Here is a 21,696-nt window from a genome sequence, read left to right as displayed (position 1 = left end):
CACAACGTTACTAATCTTGCTCCGATTTTTCCTTTTTATTATCAAAGTGCAAATTTCCCTATTAGACCTGGCTTCTACAGTCCAGTGCATTTAATTATGCCTAAGTCACACATTGGCGATTCAAGACCGCGACAGTCGTAACTACCGAAAATTTGCTTATTACGACGCAGTTGCAACTTCCTTGCGCCATCTCGATCTTTTATTGAATTACGCTGTTTCCTTCCGTCCCGTAACCTCGTACATTTTTAATTGCAAACGGAAACGCTGGCTGCGGATCCTTTCTATGATAGTGCTCTGCATGCCATGGTTTCAAACTATAGCACCTTGTATCTGCAGTGCCATTCTTCAATTATCTTTGTCCCCGTAATTTTGTTATTTAGCAGGCCTCATTTTATGTCTAATTTACTTCCAATTTCTCTTTTGTTTCTTCAGTTTAAATATATATGATTATAAATTGAAATTGTTTTTATCTACAATATATCCCTGTTGAATAAAGCACTCATTTCTTTCTTTTTACGTTTTGCCTGAACCCTAAGAAATACATAGTCAGCTACAAGCGAAACCTCATGGTAAGCGAACCATTTTCTTAGTAAACGTATAAAGGTAATTTCCCTGCTCAGAATTCAAGCTTTTTCCCAGTTAAGAACGTGAAATTAGATATTAGATTCATTATATCAAGTAGGATCATATGTCCTAGGTTTCGGGAAAAAAAATGGGTTTACTATAGAGTTCCCGTCTGCCTTTATGTCAATGATACCAAATAATTTTTACAAAAATATTTATTTTATTTGAATCACAAAATACAGCTACAGTATAATAAAGTGATGAGTGATGATACAAAATGCAAGTCCTCTGCTTAGCACTAGTTGTGGCGGAACCGGAGGAAAAAGGGTCTTGGATTCTTCATGCCGTTGTGCTGTAGTGTTATGAGCAAAAAAGGCTTCTTTGAGAATAGCAAAAACAATGTAACTTGAATTTGTGCTTCCTATATGTAAGGGTTTCTGTCTCTTAGGGGCCGGTGAGCACTCCATAAGAGCCCTCCTCGGAGGGGGAGGCTGATAGCCATAAGATCCTCCTCTGGCGAGAGAGGAGCAATACCCGGTCCCACACTGATGTATTTTTTATGTTGTGGGTTAACCACATATTGTAGTCTTTTATAGAGCATACGTATACTGTGCAAAGACTATATTGTACATGAGAGTACTATGTAAAAATATTTATATATATGGATGTATAAATTTACAAAAAGAAAAAAGTTTCGACGAAAAATTGTTACGTCAAGGAATCATTCAAACAGCATCATTCCGATGTCTCATACTAAACAGGGATTCATCTGGATGCTTAAAATGATTGACGACAGCAGATAAATCTTACAAATAGAAGAACCAGGATTTTTTTGCCTCTTTCTTATGACCATTATAAGAAACGATAGAACGGATTCTGAAGGATGTGAGTTAGAAAATGTATTGTCTTATTATACATTCTGTAATTCATGAACTTTTGTACTACCTTAATTAAAAAGCTGTTCATAGAAAATGCATTTCGAGGACATTAAGCAGTGTACTTGCGTAGTAACTAGTGCTATAGCTCGGATAAAACCACCAACCACTTTGTCCGAGTACATGAGCATTTTTTTTTCTGCTTTACATTACATAGGATTTGCTGGCTGTTGAAAATTTCAAGGACGAGAAAGGAAGATTTACCGTCCTTGCACAATATGTTTTTCTTTTACGACAATTGTTTTTGAACAATTACTTTTTTTTATTAAAGACTTACAACCTTGAGATACATAAGAGTAGATTTACATAATAAAAGTTGTACATAAACAAAAAGAAAATTATTTACAATTAGAAACTTTTATAACCTATTCATTTCTCAGAAAAAAATTAAAATAAATGTTCTCATTTTTCAAAAATCTAATTTTTCTCAAAAGGAACCGTAATTATTCTCTCTGACACCCCAGAGTTTCTTGACTGAACAGCAACGGCTGTGACACGTGGACTCGCGCATATTTTTCCCCCCCGTCGTGTTGAGCCTGCAGGCAAAACAATCATCACAATGTTTCATTCAAACTTTATCACAGAGAAATGGGATTATCTCCATCCCGTTCGACTTGAAAGGAACTATTTGATAACTGGTGGTAGTAACTTACACTAACACAAAAATAACACTTACACTAACACAAAAATAACAGTAGGATTCTACAGGTGATACAAGTAACTGACTAGTGCATAATGGTTGCAGTGGATTGGGTTGAATGACAATGTATATATATGAGATGTTGTACTTTCATATAAAAAAAATAACTTCTTTTGTACCTAAAGGAACTGCTGAAATTTCAGCTCACCATTTTCCATACTTATCACAGAAATATAAGCCTTTTACAGGCCCGATTTTCCGTGTCTGAAGGTCGTTAGACCTATTGACTTGTGTACAGGCAGTGATCACAGGGAAACGTTTTTCAAAGTAGATTGTTCCTCTACGATGCATTTCTGTCCCAGTGCTGTAATTCCTTAATTACCCATCACCTGTGTATCCTCATCTGATGCTTAATCCAGGGCAAATAGTAAGTGATACGGGTGTACACATCCGGGAAGCCTGGCTTGGCGCAGCCTGAACCGAAAGAGGTGATTCCTGCCAAGTACCAGCGGCCGTCCCTCATGTTACACTGCAGGGGCCCTCCGGAGTCTCCCTGCGGATTCATTATATTAGGAGTGCTCTGTTTAACTGCTCGTTTTTTGCTTTATGAATTCGTTCATTTATTGACTTTTGAATCTCTTAACTTAGATTGCTTACTTACTATAAAATTTGCTCTTATTACACTATACTCTGTTTTTTTCCATTTGTCCATCCGCCTGTGGTGTTTTTGTATGGTAACACTGCGTCCGGGCTTTAGATAGTTACATTCAGCTTGCATTCAACGATTATAGTAATATCCTATTTCGAATATTAACGGTGTAATTCGCATAAAGTAAATTATTAAAACACTTTTCAGTTGCAAATGTACACCCAGATATCCTTTTATTTACCTAAAACTTACACAGCGTAACTATCTAAAGCCCGGGACGCAGTGTTACCATACAAAAACACCACAGGCGGATGGACAGATGAAAAAAAAACAGAATATAGCTACTTACTGAACAGTTAACAGTTACTGCAGTCTTATATATCGTGTATATAGTAAGGTTTAATCACTATGAACATTTAAGAAGTTTTCTTTAGATGATAAATAATTAGCAGCGAGACTTTTTAGACTGGTTTTGATTTTGTTTTGAAGTGTTGCAAGTTATACATACTACTGCTAGTGAATGGTTAGTATAATGCTTCTGAAAGTTTAAAACTAATGCTATGGTTAAACAAAGTACAGAACGACGGTTAGTTAATGACATGCATTCATAGAATAAAATAGAATATATAACGTAGGCCAAAGGCCAAGCACTGGGACCTATGAGGACATTCAGCGCTGAAACGGAAATTAACAATAAGAAGGTTTGGAAAATAAGATGGAAGAAAGAGAATATGAACTGAGGTACAGTAAAAGGAATGAAAAGATGTTGCAGCCAGGGCCGAAGGAACGCTGCAAAGACCCTTAAGTAATGCCTACATTACACCATGTGAGATGCACTGATGGCGCTTTCCCCCGACAGGGATCATGAAGGTTGCTATAGTAGATTCACATCAACCATGCATCTGATGTCTAGGTCAGTTCCTTACGACGCTCCTGATTGGCTGTTGATAAGCCAATCCCAGGGCTGGAAACTCTGTCTCTCGAGAGAGTTAACATAGGCAGGGTGTATGTTCCACCTCTCCTGAGGGATACTTTAGAAAGACGTATCACCCAGGAGAAGTGGAACATACATCCTGCCTATGTGAACTCTCTCAAGAGACTGAGGGTTTCCAGTCGTGTGATTGGCTTATCAACAGCCAATCAGGAGGAGTGTCGTAAGGGACTGGCCTAGACATCTGATGCACGGTTGATGTGAATCTACTATAGTTTAATTTTGGTTCAACATTTATCACTTAATGGAGAATAAGGAGGAAAAATATTGGAGGTTCCAGTATTTTTCAAAGATCGTAATATTTATATAGTTTTCATTCAAAGACAGAATAAGAGTTTAAGGTAATATTCATGGCTTCCATTCGAAATTCTGAATGAGACCAAGTCAAACATCTTTTCGCTCATTTAATCTATGTCATCTATATAGGCAATATCTGTCCAGTGTGATCCAGTTAACCCTAACTCAGTCTTGCCCGTATGATTTATTTATTTATTTATTTATTTATTTATTCTATATGAAATACACAGTCTGAAGTTCCTTACTGACATTCATGAAGTGTTTTACTTTAATTCGACACGACTCATTTCGAGATGCCATGCTAACAAAAACAGATAGATAAATAAATAAAACTATACTGAATTTTCCAAATGGGCCGTCATACTTACAATGCAAGTACCCAGACCATGCCCATGCGTTTGCCCGCACAGACGTGGTACTGTTTCACGGGAATGTTGTGCATCATGCCATACACCTTAACGCAATGGCTATTGTTGACAACGGGCACCATGACCTCTTTCAGCCGGTTCTCGAGTCGGGCTCCGTAGAGCCTCATGCCCCATCCCGTCGCCACACACTTGATCCCCAGGAACGTCTCAGTGTCCAGGGGCTCCGTGTCTGGTAGACATATTGGTTGGATGCGGTCGGTGTAGATGACATCTTCGCGAAGCTTCAGCAAGGCTGTAATACAGACCCTGTCACACTTGGTGGATGTGGCAGATGTGGTTAATAGTTCATCCCTCCACCTCAAGAAATCGTGCATTTGCTCGATTTACTACTACTTAGTTTGAGACATTTTGTTGCACCAGTCAACGAACACTAGTTTCAGAGGGTGGAATGGAAATCACGAAGGCTCTGTGATGAAATATTAGTCTCCAACTAAGTTAGATAGACCGAGCAGAGAAATAGCATTCTTCAACGGGAAAAGACAAAGCAACCATCACCACAGCAACAATTACATAGGTATTAATGCACTGCCTGCCGCCTCTCTAGGAATGCAAGAACCCCTTCGTCAGAGGCTCTCACGCCCTTCTGCCCAAAGAGATACTTACGACGCAAGTTCCAGCCGAGCCATCCAGCCAGCCTGCGCACAGATGGGCATCCGAGAGCTTGATGTTTCCGAACTCTGGAATGTTGTAAGCTGTTGCGCAGGTTGCAGGAGGTTGAACGGGCACCTTTAGCTGCTGCAGTCGCGCGTGAAACTGTTTGGAAGTGGGACTTGTCCCCCAACCCGTGGCAAAACACTTGAAGCCTTCAAAGGAGTGTGTGTGCAGGTCTACAGTGTCCGGAAGGCAGATGGGCGTGAGAGATGGGGAGGCCATAGCAGAGGTTGGTGACAGTTTTAGTAGAGCTGCAGGAGAAAGGGACAGACGAGACCCATTTAATAACGCAACACCCACTTCATCCCATGCTCTTAGGACTACAAGAGTAATGCTAGGGCTCTTCCAAGCGACCTCTTTCGATACTAGATTGTAGATATCTAAATAAATTCGCAGTTGCCCCAAAGTATCCCTGCATAGTTTACTAAACAACAATGGTCTGTTCTTTACTGGTCCTTAAAGAAAGATCTCAAGAAATAGAAAAAAAATGCAATGATCGAGAGCATCAGCCCAGTCTTCCGCCACATTCCCTATTACATAATGTAAGTCTACGGTTTATTTTAACATCATCGTAAATATAAGGGACTAAAACTCAATAACAAAGAGGTTTCTTGGCTAGATCCTGCATTGATATTTAAGATAACTCAAAGTCTGGTCAAGGTCTCTCCACATTGGAAGTACTGGGTCTACGAAGCAATAGCAAAAGAAAGAAGTTACAGTATTAGACAATCCATACAGAAGTATTTTACCTTTCGTGGTTCAAAAGACAGAGTTGCCAAGCTACTAACCAAGATAAATATTAATCCCCAGTGAATCTGAAGTGTCATCTACCGAGATCAGAAATCCAGTCATAGCCGATTGAACTAGGCGCCGACTTCGAGTTATCACCGACTCAGTGGAAGAGTTTAGGAAGATGAAAAGAATTGTAAATACAGGATGCTGTCGAAGTTAACAAGTCTTACCGATGTCGTTCTGATAGTCGTTAAAGTCGTCATGAATGACTACAGAGATGACCCCAAGGACGACCTCCTGGCCATCCAAAGAGGAGCGATCGTGCTCGCCTAGGACGACTTGCCATACGGCTGCCGTTTGCGTGAAACTGAACGCCTTACTGCAATGAAACTCTTCGGTCAGCCTTCTGTCGAGTGTTAGTGCGCGTGTGCGTTTGTATGTGTGTCTGTCTGTGTTAGAGCATGTGTTTGTTACAATGTGAAGAAGAAACTGTCCATTAATTTATGTGGTGGTGTCTAATAACATTGGTTGTCTGTAAGTGTAGAGCCCTAAGTTGCCACTGTATATGCCTATCTAGGACATTCATTTAGTAAATGTTATGTATTACAATGTTACCTAAAGCCTACGCTTGTCTGTGAATGTAGAGCCTAACTCGCCACTCTATAGGCCTAGCTAGGACATTCATTTTATTAATATTATGTATTGCAATGTTACATAAAGCCTCACAGTTGTCTGTGAATGTGGAGACTTGCCACGATATATAGGCCTAACTAGGACATTAATTCTATGAATACTTTGTATAATCAATACTACCTAAAGCCTACAGTTTGTTTATCTAACCATTCTTATGAATGAAAGACGAAAACGAATGAGTTGATTACAGGTGAACTGACGCTTTTATCGCTTGTTTAAATTACTTATTGTTAATATCATTACAAAACCACACTGAATTCTCAATCTACCCAAAAAATCACGATCCGTAAAAAGCATGGATATTTACGCAGGGCGCCTTGACGGGAAAAAATAATAACCGAATACAAATAATCATTCGGCGTAACACTTATAAGTCTTAGGCGGAGTACTAGACTTACGGGCCCCATACACTCAATGATTGTATGAACGATTGTCGTTGTCGACGAGCACACACACACACACACACACTATTCAGACAGTATGAACGTTCTACACACCGATTTTCAGTCTGAACAAATATTTTGTCACGGGAAGATATAGCATCGTCTCTCTAGAGGAGAAAGCGCGATAGCTTTACATCGGCAGACAAAAACAAACCGGTCGTGACAGATTCAACTGAGATTGTTCAGACCACGAAACTCAGCCCACTTTTGCATTTAGACAAGCCCATACACAATGTTATTGTTGCGAACGATGCAGACAAACGTTCAGTGTATGGGGCCCTTTAAAGTTTTCTCTGTAAAAAGGCAGGGATAATCATATGATGTTATGTCGGCACGATAAATGTTTACGAAAAGGCCGGAATCTATTTTTGGCGTGAAAATAGGTTTTGAAAACTACAAACAGAATCATCTGATATGAAAAATGATGGAGAAAGACCAGTAAGTCCGCAAAACTATCTGGGCCAGAGCAACGACCCTGTAGAACCCCTGTTTTCATTCTATCGAGACTCACCTATGTCGTGGTTGTGGTCCTTGAACCGGTTATGGAGGATGATCTTCTGGACCTGGAGGATATCCTCCGTGTCATCTACAGTCTCGCGGTCCCACTCCCCAACCACGGCAGTCCATAAAGGCGCAAAGGGCAGGTTAAACGCTGGGCTGAAAATACTTGTATTAAACACTGTCTTCCACAACTGTTTACTTGAGTTAGATGTCTGCTTCTGAACTGCCATTCGCGAGAGTTGTGGAAATTCTAGTCTACCACCTTATGATTTTTTTTAAGCAGGCAAATAACACGGCATTAGTTTTTGTGTAGTAGAGCAATAGATAGACGATCTTGAACTATCGATGAAAAATCAATTACTGAAACTTTATGATAACTATGGAAGTATTTGAAAGGTAAAACTTGAACTTTAGGCGCATGATCTAAACATTGGTGTTACATATTATATAATAGGTATATTGTTTAAGAGGCTCAGGTTTATCTACCCTCATAGTGATGTTGATAATGATAATGATAATGAAGACTGATAGCGAGGATGAAAATTATTAACTAAAAAATAAACTGGAAATATGCAGATATTCTTTGAAGACAGTTGGCACTCTTATAGACCTACCTTCAGTCATGTAGTGTTTATATTTCTGTGTATGTGTTTGTAACTAGTATACACACTATCTACACACACACACATATATATATATATATATATATATATATATATATATATATATAATATATATATATATATATATATATGTATGTATGTATATAAATGTCTGCGTATTCACAAGTGTTATAAAGGTATCATAATGTTTTTGTGTACGAATAATATTACGATCTGTATATGCAATATCTGACAAGTAATTTTGGAGAGTTTTCTCCCTTTACAGATGGCAGTGAGTCTAAAGTGAGCGAAGCTTTAAAAGCACAAGTAATTAAGTATTAGACTGAATCATTGAAGGAGTACTGCACTTTTTAGCTGTAACAATATCTAGCCAGACGTGAAATACTAATATGATTCCATCTGGTTTTCTAATTGTGTTTCATAAAATTTTTAGATTTTTGAACAACACAACAATTTAAGTAATTTGACAGTACAGTAAATTATAAACTTCGATTTTGTAATAATATCAATTTTCAAAATAGAATGTCAATAAAAAAAATAAACAGGTAAGATGAAAGCTGTATAGAAGGAAGTAGATTAAATGAATTGTTTCATCAAGAAAGAAGAACAAGTACCTGTAGCGACATAAAACACTATTACTCGTGCAAAGCCAGACCACTTGTGCAATCAATAACTTGGTCATAAATTTAGGATGGATAATTATGGAATACTAGATAAGAAAAACGTCTTCACTTTGGATTCTTATATCGGTCAGGACCATCAGTATTGTACGATTAAACCTTGTTCTAAAACTGGCACTGTGACATTACTTTACAGTCTCGTAAGACACTTTTCCTCTCCTAATATACTTTACGGTGTCGTAAGACACTTTTCCTTTCCTAATATACTTTACAGTACATTGTCGTAAGACACTTTTCCTTTCCTAATGTACTTTACAGCGTCGTAAGACACTTTTCCTCTCCTAATATACTTCACAGTGTCGTGAGACACTGTTCATCTCCTAATATACTTCACAGTGTCGTAGGACACCTTTCCTCTCCTAATATACTTTACAGTGTCGTAAGACACTTATTATCTCCTTGCTTACAACGGGAAGGTTTAAATTCATGTTGGTTATAAATATATATTACTCTTCCTCTTTTCTCTTGAAGTAAAATCAGTTCTTAATCTACAACATTTATTCTATTCCTTTCCTTCCATAGGAAATCATTCAGCGATGGAGAAGAAATTGAGAGCAGGTAGACTTGAATGGTGAAACAAGAGGAAAACCTCGCGGTTGTACTATGAAATAATTATGAAGAGAGTGTGTATAGCAAGAGGGAAGAAAGATAATATGAATGGACGTACAGTAGAAGAAATAAAAGGGGTTGCAGCTAGGGGCCAGTTTACTAAACTGTGAAGCTATTTTAGTTATTATCATCGGAAACCCTATGCTGTCCTATAAGCTCTAACTCGTCCTAATCCACTGTGCCAACAAATATTATCTTATGTTACAAGTAACCCAGTTAGTTAGTCTCTGTATGAAAACCCACATTTAGTAAATGACCCAAATAATTTATTATCTCTCTTCGTAGCTGTGATTTTAATGGCAGTAACCTCTGATTCCTATCATGAAAAATCTGTTTAGTTATCTGTCCTTATCGACCTTCATAACTCTCGGTCATCGTAGCAGAGTCAACCTAAATTCTATCGAGTCATGGGAATACCATATCCCTACTTGGAGCGGTTTCTTCTCTGTGACCGAAACTGAACAATTTATTTATCAACATACCTAACTCTACCAACTATCAACGTGAAATTCTACCTACACCTATAACCTCAGCGCCACCTGATTGTTCTCTCTCCGGTCGTGAGAAAATCACTTCTAAGGAGAAGCCTTCCAAGACCTACTTGTTGATGCAGTGGGCGGCCGTGACGACCCAGCGATCATCGATTAGGACGCCTCCGCACCAGTGGCCAACCCGCCCCCACCGTGGGTGGATCAGTTGAAGGGAGACCTGAAAAAGTGGATTTTATTTGAGGTGTTGTTCTCAGTTAATTCATTAACATCTACGTCTAAATTTAGAGGTAGTTAGGAATGATAATGATGATTAGCGTTTAAAAATGAAGTTCTTGCAGAAGCGAGCTAGGTTGTAATGCTTGTTAGACTTATGATTCATGAAAATCTGCTTGAATGTTTGATGTAGAGTATAATTCAATTTAATTCGAAAAAGCTAAGCAGTCCTAAATTTTTGTGTATGATCCCTAGTACCATAAGCCTAATTATCTACTGACATTTCATAAAAACAGCTCGGATAACGAGCTGCTTTCCGCAACAAAACATCTGCTAGATGTGGATAAAAATGAGATCGGTATAACTGAAGGCCCCAATCAACAATTAAAAAATTGGGTGAAAACAGCAAAACTTCATATCCAATTAAGATCTAACTTCACCCACCTGCCAAGGCCACGCTCCAGGGGTGCTCTCTTTGCCCCCGACGATCCTACCCGTCGAGGTGTCGTCAAAAATCATCATCCGGTTGTTGGTGCGCGACCTCTCGGTCTCGTTTTGCGACCTCTCAGAAGGGTAGCCTTGGCGGGCGCCGTCCCCGGTGAAGTCTTGGTAGAGGAGACCGCCGCCGGCGCCTCCATCGAACACTGGGTAGCCGCTGGACTCTTCCAGGCGCGGTTGTCTGTGGCGGTTGTAACGGCTGATGCCGCACTCTGGAAAAGCGCGAGAGTTGATAGCTTTGCTTAGGAACTGAATTATACTATTTAGGCCAAAGACCAAGCGCTCGGACCTATTAGGTCATTCAGCACCGAAAGAGAAATTGACAGTAAAATCTGCTTGAAATGTGTAACAGAAGAACCTCGCAGTTGCACTATGAAGCAACTGTTGGGAGAGGGTGGAAAGTAAAATGGAAGAAAGATCATGAACAGCGGCACAGTGAAAGGAATGAATGGTGGTTGCAGCTAGCGGCCGAAGGTACTTTGCAAAGAACCTCCAGTAATGTCTACAACAGCACTACTCACCTACGGGAGTTGACCTCGTCTAAGGATTGTTTTGTGGAGGCTGTAACAACTGGTTGGCGGGAAAAATGATAATTTCGAATAAAAGTTGTGGATGACATGAAGCATTGGCGATTTTACAAATGCTAAAACTTCAAAATTAGTAAAAACTTCAAGGTTCCGGTCCAGATAAAAACAGAAATTGGATTATAAAATTTCTTTGCCAAAGCTCCTCGATCTGAGTTCTATTGCAAATTAGCATCTGAAATCTGCCGAAATATGGATAGATTTACCCGCGGAATTTTTCTTGCCCTTACCACGCTACCGGAAGCGGGAACTGTAGAAGACCACGGTCTGTCTAGACTCAAGAGTACTCTAGACCAGTGTTTCTCAACGTGGGCCATATGGCCCCCTTGGGGGCCATGAGATTTTTTCAGGGGCCACAAGGCAAAATTTGAAAAATGGGGGGCCATGGGGGGCCACAGAAAATTTAGGACCCACAAAATATATAAATGTGTAATATTTTGAAATAAATCATTAATATGCTTGAGTTTAGTTTGAAAATCATTCAATTCAATATACCAGGTAATTTTTGCAGACAGTGAAATATTCAATAATCTCTTCACTCTCTCTCTCTCTCTCTCTCTAGCTGGCAGAGTGGTAAAAGGCTGAACTATGACCCTTGACAAAAACCATTAACTCTCTCTCTCTCTCTCTCTCTCTTTCTCTCTCTCTCTCTCCCTCTCTCTAGCAGGCAGAGTGGTAAAAGACTGAACTATCAAAGATTATGCTGACTGGTAAACTTCCGAACGACAACCATTAAGATGTTTATAAACAATTTTAACAGCAACGGTATATGGGTTATAATATAACCGTTATATTGTTTCTTCTTCAATAATAGATCCGTCTTTCAGTTTAACATAGACTTACGAGGAAGAGACTTGATTTAAGTTCTACCAAAGAGGTTTGTGAAAGATAACTTTATATCCACATACGTATGTACATACAAACATACATTTATACTTACATACAGTGTACAAACATACATTTATACTTACATACAGTCTCTTTCATGTACACTCAGTACACACACACACATACTTGTCATGAATTTTATTTATCTATTCACTTTATTTGTTATTGAGGGAGGGGTAAGAGTATCTTTTATGGCTAATAACTTTTGCTTTTTTATTTGCTTGTTTGAATATGTGGAGGGCAATGATTTCCCAGACAATAATAGCGGTACTGAGTTTTAATGAGTTTTGTTTGTTTTTTATTTTAGATAAGCATGACCAGTCCAGCTAAGAAAAAATGCAGACAGTATTCTGTCGAATATCTTGCTTTGGATTCATTGAATCTCCACAAAATACTACAATGCCTATGTGCCTGCTGTGTATGACCTCACTCTCAAATGAAAGTATGCGTCCCAGCAAACTGAAAAAGCATCTGGAGACTGCACATAAAGACAAGAAAGACAAGCCGCTAGATTTCTTCAAGAAATTACGTGATGAGTTCCAAGGAAGGATGACAGTGAATCATATGTTTACCCAAAAGTGGCAAAAGTAGACAGAGGGATGTTGGCTTCTTACAAGATAGCAAATTGATTGCAAAAAGCAGGTAAGCCTCATACTATCGGTGAATCTCTGATCATGCCGGCAGTGGCTGTAGTGCTTTCAACAGTCATGAATCAGAGTCCACAAGAGGTAACTAGTGTTATTCCTCTGAGCAACTCCTCAGTATCACGCCGTATTGATGAGATGGCAGCTGATGTTGAAAACCAATTAATCTCAAAAACTGCAGTGAATGATTTCTCGCTTCAACTCGACGAATCAACTTTACCTGATAATTCTGCTCTTTTGATGGCATTTGTGAGGTTTCTTGATGTAGATGAAAATATGTCAAGAAATGCTTTTCGCATTGAAATTAACGACTGACACTAAAGGAGAATCCATCTTCAAAAAACTTGAGGTCTATTTTGTTTTTGAGGAGAACAACATCCACTCAAGAACATTGTGGCTTGTGCAACAGATGGCGCTGCTGCTATGATAGGAAGGTATCGGGGATTCACTGCTTACTTAAAAAAAGCTGTTCCTAATGTCGTTTGTGTGCACTGTGTTGTTCACCGGTAGCACCTGGTTGCCAAAAACCTAGCAGGACGTCTTCATGAAGCACTTGGGCATGTTATCAATGCTGTCAACTTGATAAAAAGTAGTGCACTGAAAGATCGCCTCTTTCAGCAATTATGTGAAAAGAACAATGAAGAATTTGAAAAACTTGTGTTGCACACAGAAGTCAGGTGGCTTTCTAAAGGTAATTGCCTGAACCGTTTTGTTGCACTTTGGGACAGTGTTATCTCTTTCTTTAGTGGGACAGAACTTGGACAGAAACTGTTGATGCAAAGAGTGACATTTCTTATACCTGCTGACATATTTGAAAAGCTAAATGTTCTGAACAAAGAGCTTCAAGGAAATAACTCCACCATGTTTTCCTGCAAGGAGGCAATTACTACATTTAAAGGGAAACTCAAGCTGTTCTGGTTGAACCTTGGAAGACGAGAGTTTGCACAGTTTCCTTCCTTAGCAGTTATATCCACCGATCTGCTTGATGATGACCTAGCAGTGTATGTTGACCATCTGAAGCAGTTGCATAATGATAATGGACACTCGCTTCTCTGACCTACTCCAAATGACTGTGCCACACTGGTTTGTGGATCCCTTCATTGCTGATGTATCTGAAGTTGATGTCACCCTACAAGAAAGTCCTCATTGAACTTCAGAATAACACAAACAGCTCAAGCAAGTTCAAGCGTGGAGGACACCAGAAGCTGTGGATGAATCAAGATGTGTATAAGAAAGTACCAATACTCTGAAAGATGTGAAGTTGCTCTTACTTGCCTTTCCCACGTCTTACTTGGTTGAGACTGGTTTCAGTCGGGTGATGTACCTGCTGTCAAAGACACGAAATCGCCTTGACATAGAAAAAAAGAGGCGATTTACGTCTCTCTCTGACAGCTTTCAGCCAAACATTGACAAGTTGGCAGCCTTGCATCAGTCACAGGGATCCCACTGAAACCTTTCAAGATAAAGCCAATTGTACCTACATGTATTCCTTGTTTTTTTATTCCTTTTGTAAATAGATAAGTGTTCAAATAAAATATTTTTCCAATTAATATTGGTATTTGATTCATGCCTGAAATTAGTGTTTTGAGTACATGGTACTACTCAAACTAGAACCATTAATATACTTCCCTAGGCGTATTAAGGTGATGGACGGAAGGCGGTGTGTGAGTGTGGGGGGGGGGGGGGTAAGAACTCAGAGTTGGCATGGAGGGGCCACAACAACTTGCACTGGATTGAAGGGGGCCACCACCAGAAAAAGGTTGAGAAACAGTGCTCTAGACTCTAGACCGTGAATAAGGCGAGTTACCGAAAATTTTTCCACAATGTTTGGCTATTAACTAAATAAAAAAAAAAAATTATCATTGACAATTTAAAAGTACAGCTTCTCATATAAAATAAATTTATTTTCTTAATGATTTCCATGATTACATATGTAAGTTATTGGTAGACACGTAACCAGATTGCTGGCTAGACAATTTTTATTACTTACCGAATGGAAAGGTACTTCCACAGAGAATAGTTCGCATGAACTTATAGAGTAAATAAAATGAGAGAAAGCAATGGGAGAAGGAGGTTAATCATCCTAGGTTGATTATCGGATAATCACAGACTTTGTGAGGAAAACAAAACGCTCCCTGATGAATGGTCATAATACGTGGGAAGAAGTTTCCAAGAATGAACCTATTATGAACGGTTTGTTACGGTCACTTGCTCTTAATAATGAATGACCGCTCCTCTCTCTCTCTCTCTCTCAAGATTTTGCGGAATTAAAATGTTTTCGCTTTTCTAAAGTTATCAGAAAATGAAGGTACATTTCATAGCATTTTAAGTGATGGTGAAATTCAGACAAGAAAGGGGAAAAATAAAGAAGAAAACAGATAATAAAATTAAAAGATAAAAGCAAAGAATGCTAAAATTAAAAGGAACAAAAAGAAGGGGGCGAGATAAATCAGGAAAAGCACAAGAGAGAACTATGTGAACGAAGCCAAACAGACTCCTACGAGACAGTAGCACTGCGGTCGTCGCACACAACAATTTTTGACTACTTCTGCAACGGATTCTCGACTTTACAAGCCAACACTTACCAGTCACGCATGCTAGTTATTAATTCGCGGTTTGAATTTATTTGTTGGCTTCTTTCGCTAAAAATGCAAAAGCACTCACTCATTCACTCTTGCTTTCTACGTAACGGGTTTGTGTGGTCTGCGCGCACTCTGAGCGCCTTTTGTTTCTTTGCTCTTTGTTGTCTTTCTAAAGTTGTTTCTTTGTTGTTCGATTCTGTTTCACGGCTGATCTCTTTCCTCCATTATGATTTCGTTGACGCTGGATGATTCTGATTTAATTGATTTCTTTCATGCGTGTCTGTTATAAATCTCTCTCTCTCCAAACATACATAATGGAGAGGAGAGAGAGAGAGAGAGAGAGAGAGAGAGAGAGAGAATATCTTGGACAAAATAAGGTTATCAAATTTTTTTTATATATATTTCCAGATATCGCGTAAAAATTACAACAAAAAATTGCCAATGAAAAATTTTAGAGCAGATTTCAAGAATTAGTCTAGCTTCGTGTCTTGAAGGTGACTTCGAAAATGTTAGGGATTCTAAAGTCTCATATCAACATGGAATAGATTTTGCATGAAATCTTGATTTTGATGTTTGTTTGTATTGTTTGTTTGTATGGTGTTTTCACGTTGCATGGAACCAGTGCTTATTCAGCAACGGGACCAACGGCTTTACGTGACTTCCGAACCACGTCGAGAGTGAACTTCTATCACCAGAAATACACATCTCTCACTCCTCAGTGGAATGGCCGAGAATCGGACCCGCGACCACCGAGGTGAGAAGCAAACACCAAACCAACCACGCCACTGAGGCGCTATTTTGATGTCAATATTGGAGAGTCAACATTATTTTAAGGCAGTTTATAAAACATAAATGAATTAATGTGGTCATGGGCGCCCGCACATTGGGGCAAGAGGCACTTGCCCCCACCCCCCTGAAATCCTGGGGGAAAAAAATTTATATAACATTTATTACATTTAACTACATCACTTTGTTTTCCTTCCATTTTAGAATATATTCTGTCAAAAAAATATAATTATGTACGTTGTTCTTTCCAGAAATATTTGAATTCAACTGTACAGTATATGGATCTATTGAAAAGTCAATATAACACTGTATTTTTTCTTTATCGCATCCTGCTTCACTTAAATTATTGGCATCGCAGTTCCACTGCATATAATATATATATATATATATATATATATATATATATATATATATATATATATATATATATATATTCTCAAATACCCAGGTCACTATAACAGGCACGACACAATGGGATACTGAAAACTCGCGATCATCTGCTCGCTCTGTTTACCACTTACAAGGGGATTCTGGGAATCACGCCTGTCGGCGAAGCTCTAAAACAAAAGTATTTTAGTCTGAATACACAAGAATACAAAAGAGGCTTCAGTTTTTGTACTGCGTCCAGTCTATTTCTTTCTCTTTCTCCCCGACCTCTCAGTGCGACCTCAGGACCCTGCTACTTAGTGCGCATGCGTAGGAGTGTGCATGATTACTCGTATGCCTTCCTCAAGGGCTAACGACGTATCATACGCTTATTGAACATATTTGTTATCTATTGACATAAAAAAATCAATTTTAAATGAAATGCTGTATAGAAAAGCTTATTCATTTGCGTGCATTCAGTGTCGATGTCATATTTTAATGCATGCATATTGCTTCAATGTATGTGATAGGCCTATTAGAGTGCGTTTATTGTTATAAATAAGGTTTGAAAAAAACCTTCGTTACCGTTCATAACAGAAATGGTTACAAATGTAAATTGGCAACGCGGTTCATTTCCCAGATAGTATTAGACATTGTCCGAGAGAGAGAGAGAGAGAGAGAGAGAGAGAGTACATTCTTCCTATAGATACAGCCTGAGTGAAGCGTTCTCTACACCAATTGTCACGGGTATTTAGAGCTTGATACCATTGAGAAGGCTCGCTCGATGGATGCACAAACAACACAGATATTTTCCCCATCCACCTACACACCTTTCTTCAAAATAACTACTTCAGGATGACTGACTCAATTTGTCTCTCAGCATTTAGGTGCAAATTCATTGTGGCGATAAAAGAAAAAACGTTATACTTGAAGCCGTAATTTTCACTCACACTCTTTTGATTCTATGTATTTCCGAAGTCTTTACTAAGACATTTTTCTTCAGTGTCATTGTGCAAGAGCCATATATAACAAATCCAAAGGCAAAATTATGAGCCTAGGCGATAATAAAATTTCCTGCCTCCTTCGTACTTAACATGTAAAGTTCTCGTGTTTACAAAATGAATCATCAACTGTAAAGCATTAGATATTAGATATAGGATTTAATTATAAATAATATCTCTGTTGTTACCCCATTCTTCTATCAAATTTTTGTAGATAAAATCATTGTTCTATCTAAGCCTAGATACTCGATACCGAGCTGGTTCTCTTTTCATCTGCACAAGGTCCAATAATTTCACTCTAACCTTATCATCGCGCAAATTTAAGACAAATTGGTACCGGTCCTCTGTTCCTCACTATAATATTGGCAAGATTTATCTAAATTCTTAACTGTGTGATAAAGTGGTCACAAGTTTCACCAGATTTCTGTTTTCTTTTACGAAACTTGTACGTTTCTGTCATGACTTTTGACCTAAGTCTGCATTCTACTTCAAAATTTCTCCAAAACTTTATTTTATTCTTGGCCGCATCTTATTCTTAGGTTAAGGTAATAAATCTTCCATTCCAGCCTATTTAGTTACATGCAAAAAATCATGCTACTCTTCGTCTATCATTTTCATTATGTAATCTTTACAGTGTCTTATTTTTGAACTGAAAACTTAATAAATCAGTGAACATACATGCATAGCTGAAGATACTGAAATAGCTTAGGCTAACAGCCTGGCCTTAGGCTACGCCTGTCTGTCTCCTGCCGGTAGTCACCACCTTTGATAAAACCATAATACAACTAAGAGAAACCGTAATAAATTCAGACGTCCTTTAAAATACAATTTTATTAGTACACTGACCAATTAATATGGTAGGATCTTCGAACCAATAAAATTAGACAGACGATCAGCAACTTGGCTAAGCGTAAACTAAAAACAAAAAAAGTTGCTGGTTCTTCGTAGGTGACTAGAAAGGTTCTCGTTTATAAAACAATAAATCGTCAAATCTAAAGCATTTGATATTCGGTAATGGATTTACTTCTAAACAATATTCTATATTATTACGGTAATTTGTGAAATATGTAATAACACTGTAACTTCACTTCATGTTTGATTTTAAAGACGTACTTTATAGGTAGAAGCGAATAGAATGAATCTCTTTTTCTGCTTTATACTATCATATATCATCATCATTGTCACTGGTACTGCTGTTGCTGATTTTACATGAAAACATTTGCTGCTATCCACGTAAATTGCGAAACTAAGAAAAGCAAACGGGAGTGAAACGAGCATATCTGAATGAATCAAGAAACTGAACCGACTGACTGAGATACGTGTTCTCTCGGTATAGACCCAAGGTAAAGCGGAGAAAGACCCGCCTCGATTATTCATTACCAAAACTTTCTTTCGCCCTCAATCGTCTAGACTGCGGACCGGTCCTTCGTAACCCTACGGGATAATACTGTACAAGCTTTCTAGTGGTCATCTGCCTACTTTCTTTAGGATCATATGTGGCGAAGGAAAATGGAAATTATTCATCTTTAATCTTTATTGTTTTCAAGTTGGGAGACAGGGCGGGAGAAGTAACTCAAAAGCTTATTAGGCCTGTAGGTGGTCTGGAAACAGAGCTAAAAGGAAAGTTCTTAAGAGTTGGATGTGAGTGGCTAGACTTGTATACTTTTAAAGAAGACACTTTCTCATGGCATCATTTAATCGTGTTTTATATCGAAGCCGGGATGCATTCAAATAATTTACAATTGCCTTCTTAAACAATTTCCTTTAGGAGTTTTCTTCATATATAAAATCTTATAGCTTTATTCACAAAGAAAACGCATAAAACGCGAAGAAAATATCAAGTAATTGTCAGTAATTGTTATGATATAACGTGAGAACTAAAGTTGAGAATGAAATCAAAGACAGGACTCTTCATATGAATACGATACATGTAAAAACAGAAGGAAAGAGTTTTGAATAAGAGAGATATTTCGTACCAAGATTGGAATTCTCACATTTATAAAAGGAAACATCATAGAGACAAAGTTTTCAGTTCAAATTACTAGTCAGGTAATTTCAAAATAGTATATCTGACAACAAAAACTAAAAAACAACAACAACAACAACAACAACAACAACAACAATAACAATAATAATAATAACGAAATAATAAATAATAATAATAATAATAATAATAATAATAATAATAATAAGCACCACAGCAGATATGATGAACATTCTGATAACAATTTGCCTTGTCAGTTACATCAAAATCAGTACTCTACATCATCAAATAAACATGAAATATAACTATATCACTTACGTAAGTCATTTAAACAAAGAAACTTTATAAAATTACCTATAGAAAACATTTAAATAGCGACAAAACGTAGCCCCTTAGTAGTAGCCATAAAAATAAACACAACTAAAACACACATATTACTCAAAACGAACATCGGAATGGACAGTACAACCGGTATAACAAAAAACATCCTAACAACACCATTGTCTATTTACCCACAATTAACTTGATAAACAGTCACGCGATGAGAAGATACCTCATTCCCCATGAAATAGAAAGTCGGTTGACCGGTAAGGGCGAGGGAATTCCGACCGTACCGACTATAGATGCAGACCTCGCCCTGTGTATTAGACGTATAGTCCGAGCTTCTCGGCAGAGCTGCAAACTCGAACTGGTTATTATCCTAAGAAAGGGAAGAAGAAGAGGAAGAAGATGCAGAAGAAGAAGCAGAGGAGGTGAAAGGTTTCGAAAGAGAGAAAGTGAAACTCCTTGAAAGTTTCGCTTGGAGTTAGCCGCTTTTCGCTACCTTTTCGGATTATTAGTACTAAAACAAATGCTGATCATTGTTTACATGTAGTGCTATTATTACTGCAGTCATACTGAAATTACTTGCACGAAATTTTTTTACTATTATCATTATTATTAGACATCAGAATTACTGTATTGTCGTTGTACTGTGAATGTTATAATTAACTTATCATACAGTGATTTCGATAACTTAGTTTAAAGACAAAATAAACAAAGCAACGAGAGAAGAGGAGAAAAAAAAAAAAAAAAAAAAAAGAGGAACTAAGGCTAACAAAAGGACTCAAAAGCATATCTTCCGAGCCATCTCTGACAGGAGAAATGCATTCCTTTAGGTTTTCGGGAACCTACAGGACCTCGGGATAGCCCGTTCCTGGTCCCGAAGGTTATTTGGGGTCCTGTAGTATCCATTTAAGTAACACTTATCGGTCTACAAGAAATTGTTAAAGCCCGTGATATATGCCCACCTGTTGCTCGCCTGATGCCCATCTGGTTTTTAGAAAGGAGTCGGTCGGGCAGCAGGTGTTTGACTGGGCTTTGTGGATTTAACGGTTCTTCTTGTCGGAATTCGTGAATTGCATTTTCAACGTTTAAAAAAATATTTAGCCTATTCATAAATATTCCACACAGCAGAATTTAGAAAGATGGGGGAAAACGCTATGGAGAAAATATGATTCAAAATGAAAATTCTTATAGATAAATAACTTAATATAAATAAATATTTCATTACAGTGAACAGATCATTGAACAATCTATGTGGTATACGGAAGTTTCAAGGCTGCTTATGTATATATTACACGTACGTATATAGTAATGTACCGTAGTCTCATTACCTTTGGAGTACAGTATTATAGTGTACAACCTCCTATTCCTTATTTGAATCCAGCGCCATCTGTTGCGTGAAGTGCACTCTAATGTATTCTGTCATTGGCAGCTTAACGATTCAACGAATTTGTTCGCCCAAGGCTAGTAGTTGACAACTTGACTCTGCTCGGAATAACAGCTCTCATGATCCGCAACCTACATTATAACCCAACACTTCTACATTTTTTTTAAGTCACAGGATTTGTACTTTCATATCTTATGCGACCATTTCGTATCATTTTATTGGCAGGTTGTTGATTTGTGTGTAATTTGTTCCGTTAAGTTGGGCTCTGATTAGTTAAATTCGGAGTTCTTTAGATTTGTTGGTTGTAAGTCGTCATAATTAAGTACGATTAGTGTCAGTGTTTTTTATATTTAATTCTTATTCCTTATTGTGAGCTGGAATAGGCTTATATATATATATATCATACATACATAACATATATATATATATATATATATATATATATATATATATATATATATATATATATACATATATATATATATATATATATATAGATATATATATATATA

The 21,696-nt window shown here is 37.9% G+C and overlaps 1 protein-coding gene across 5 annotated transcripts in view; it reads right to left on the bottom strand.

Moving 5' to 3' along the window:
• Nucleotides 1-800: 800 nt before the first annotated feature.
• Nucleotides 801-21,696, bottom strand: part of LOC135210169 (chymotrypsin-like elastase family member 2A) — a 30,206-nt gene continuing 9,310 nt past the window's right edge. Inside the window, exons 2-6 of one of the 5 annotated variants that reach the window (XM_064242995.1) lie at nucleotides 10,585-10,850; nucleotides 10,038-10,144; nucleotides 7,535-7,680; nucleotides 5,108-5,406; nucleotides 801-2,692 (exon numbers count right to left, since the gene is read on the bottom strand). In XM_064242995.1, coding sequence (XP_064099065.1) covers nucleotides 2,525-2,692; nucleotides 5,108-5,406; nucleotides 7,535-7,680; nucleotides 10,038-10,144; nucleotides 10,585-10,850 — 986 coding nt within the window. In that variant the 3' untranslated portion in view covers nucleotides 801-2,524. Of the gene's footprint in view, nucleotides 2,693-4,444; nucleotides 5,407-6,117; nucleotides 6,267-7,534; nucleotides 7,681-10,037; nucleotides 10,145-10,584; nucleotides 10,851-21,696 lie in introns of those variants that run through there. The other 4 variants (XM_064242994.1, XR_010313470.1, XM_064242996.1 and 1 more) reach the window with 4 other exon arrangements.

Source organism: Macrobrachium nipponense, chromosome 39, assembly GCF_015104395.2.
Source record: "Macrobrachium nipponense isolate FS-2020 chromosome 39, ASM1510439v2, whole genome shotgun sequence".
NCBI classification, from domain to species: Eukaryota; Metazoa; Arthropoda; class Malacostraca; order Decapoda; family Palaemonidae; genus Macrobrachium; species Macrobrachium nipponense.
This window is presented reverse-complemented; position numbering and strand designations above follow the sequence as displayed.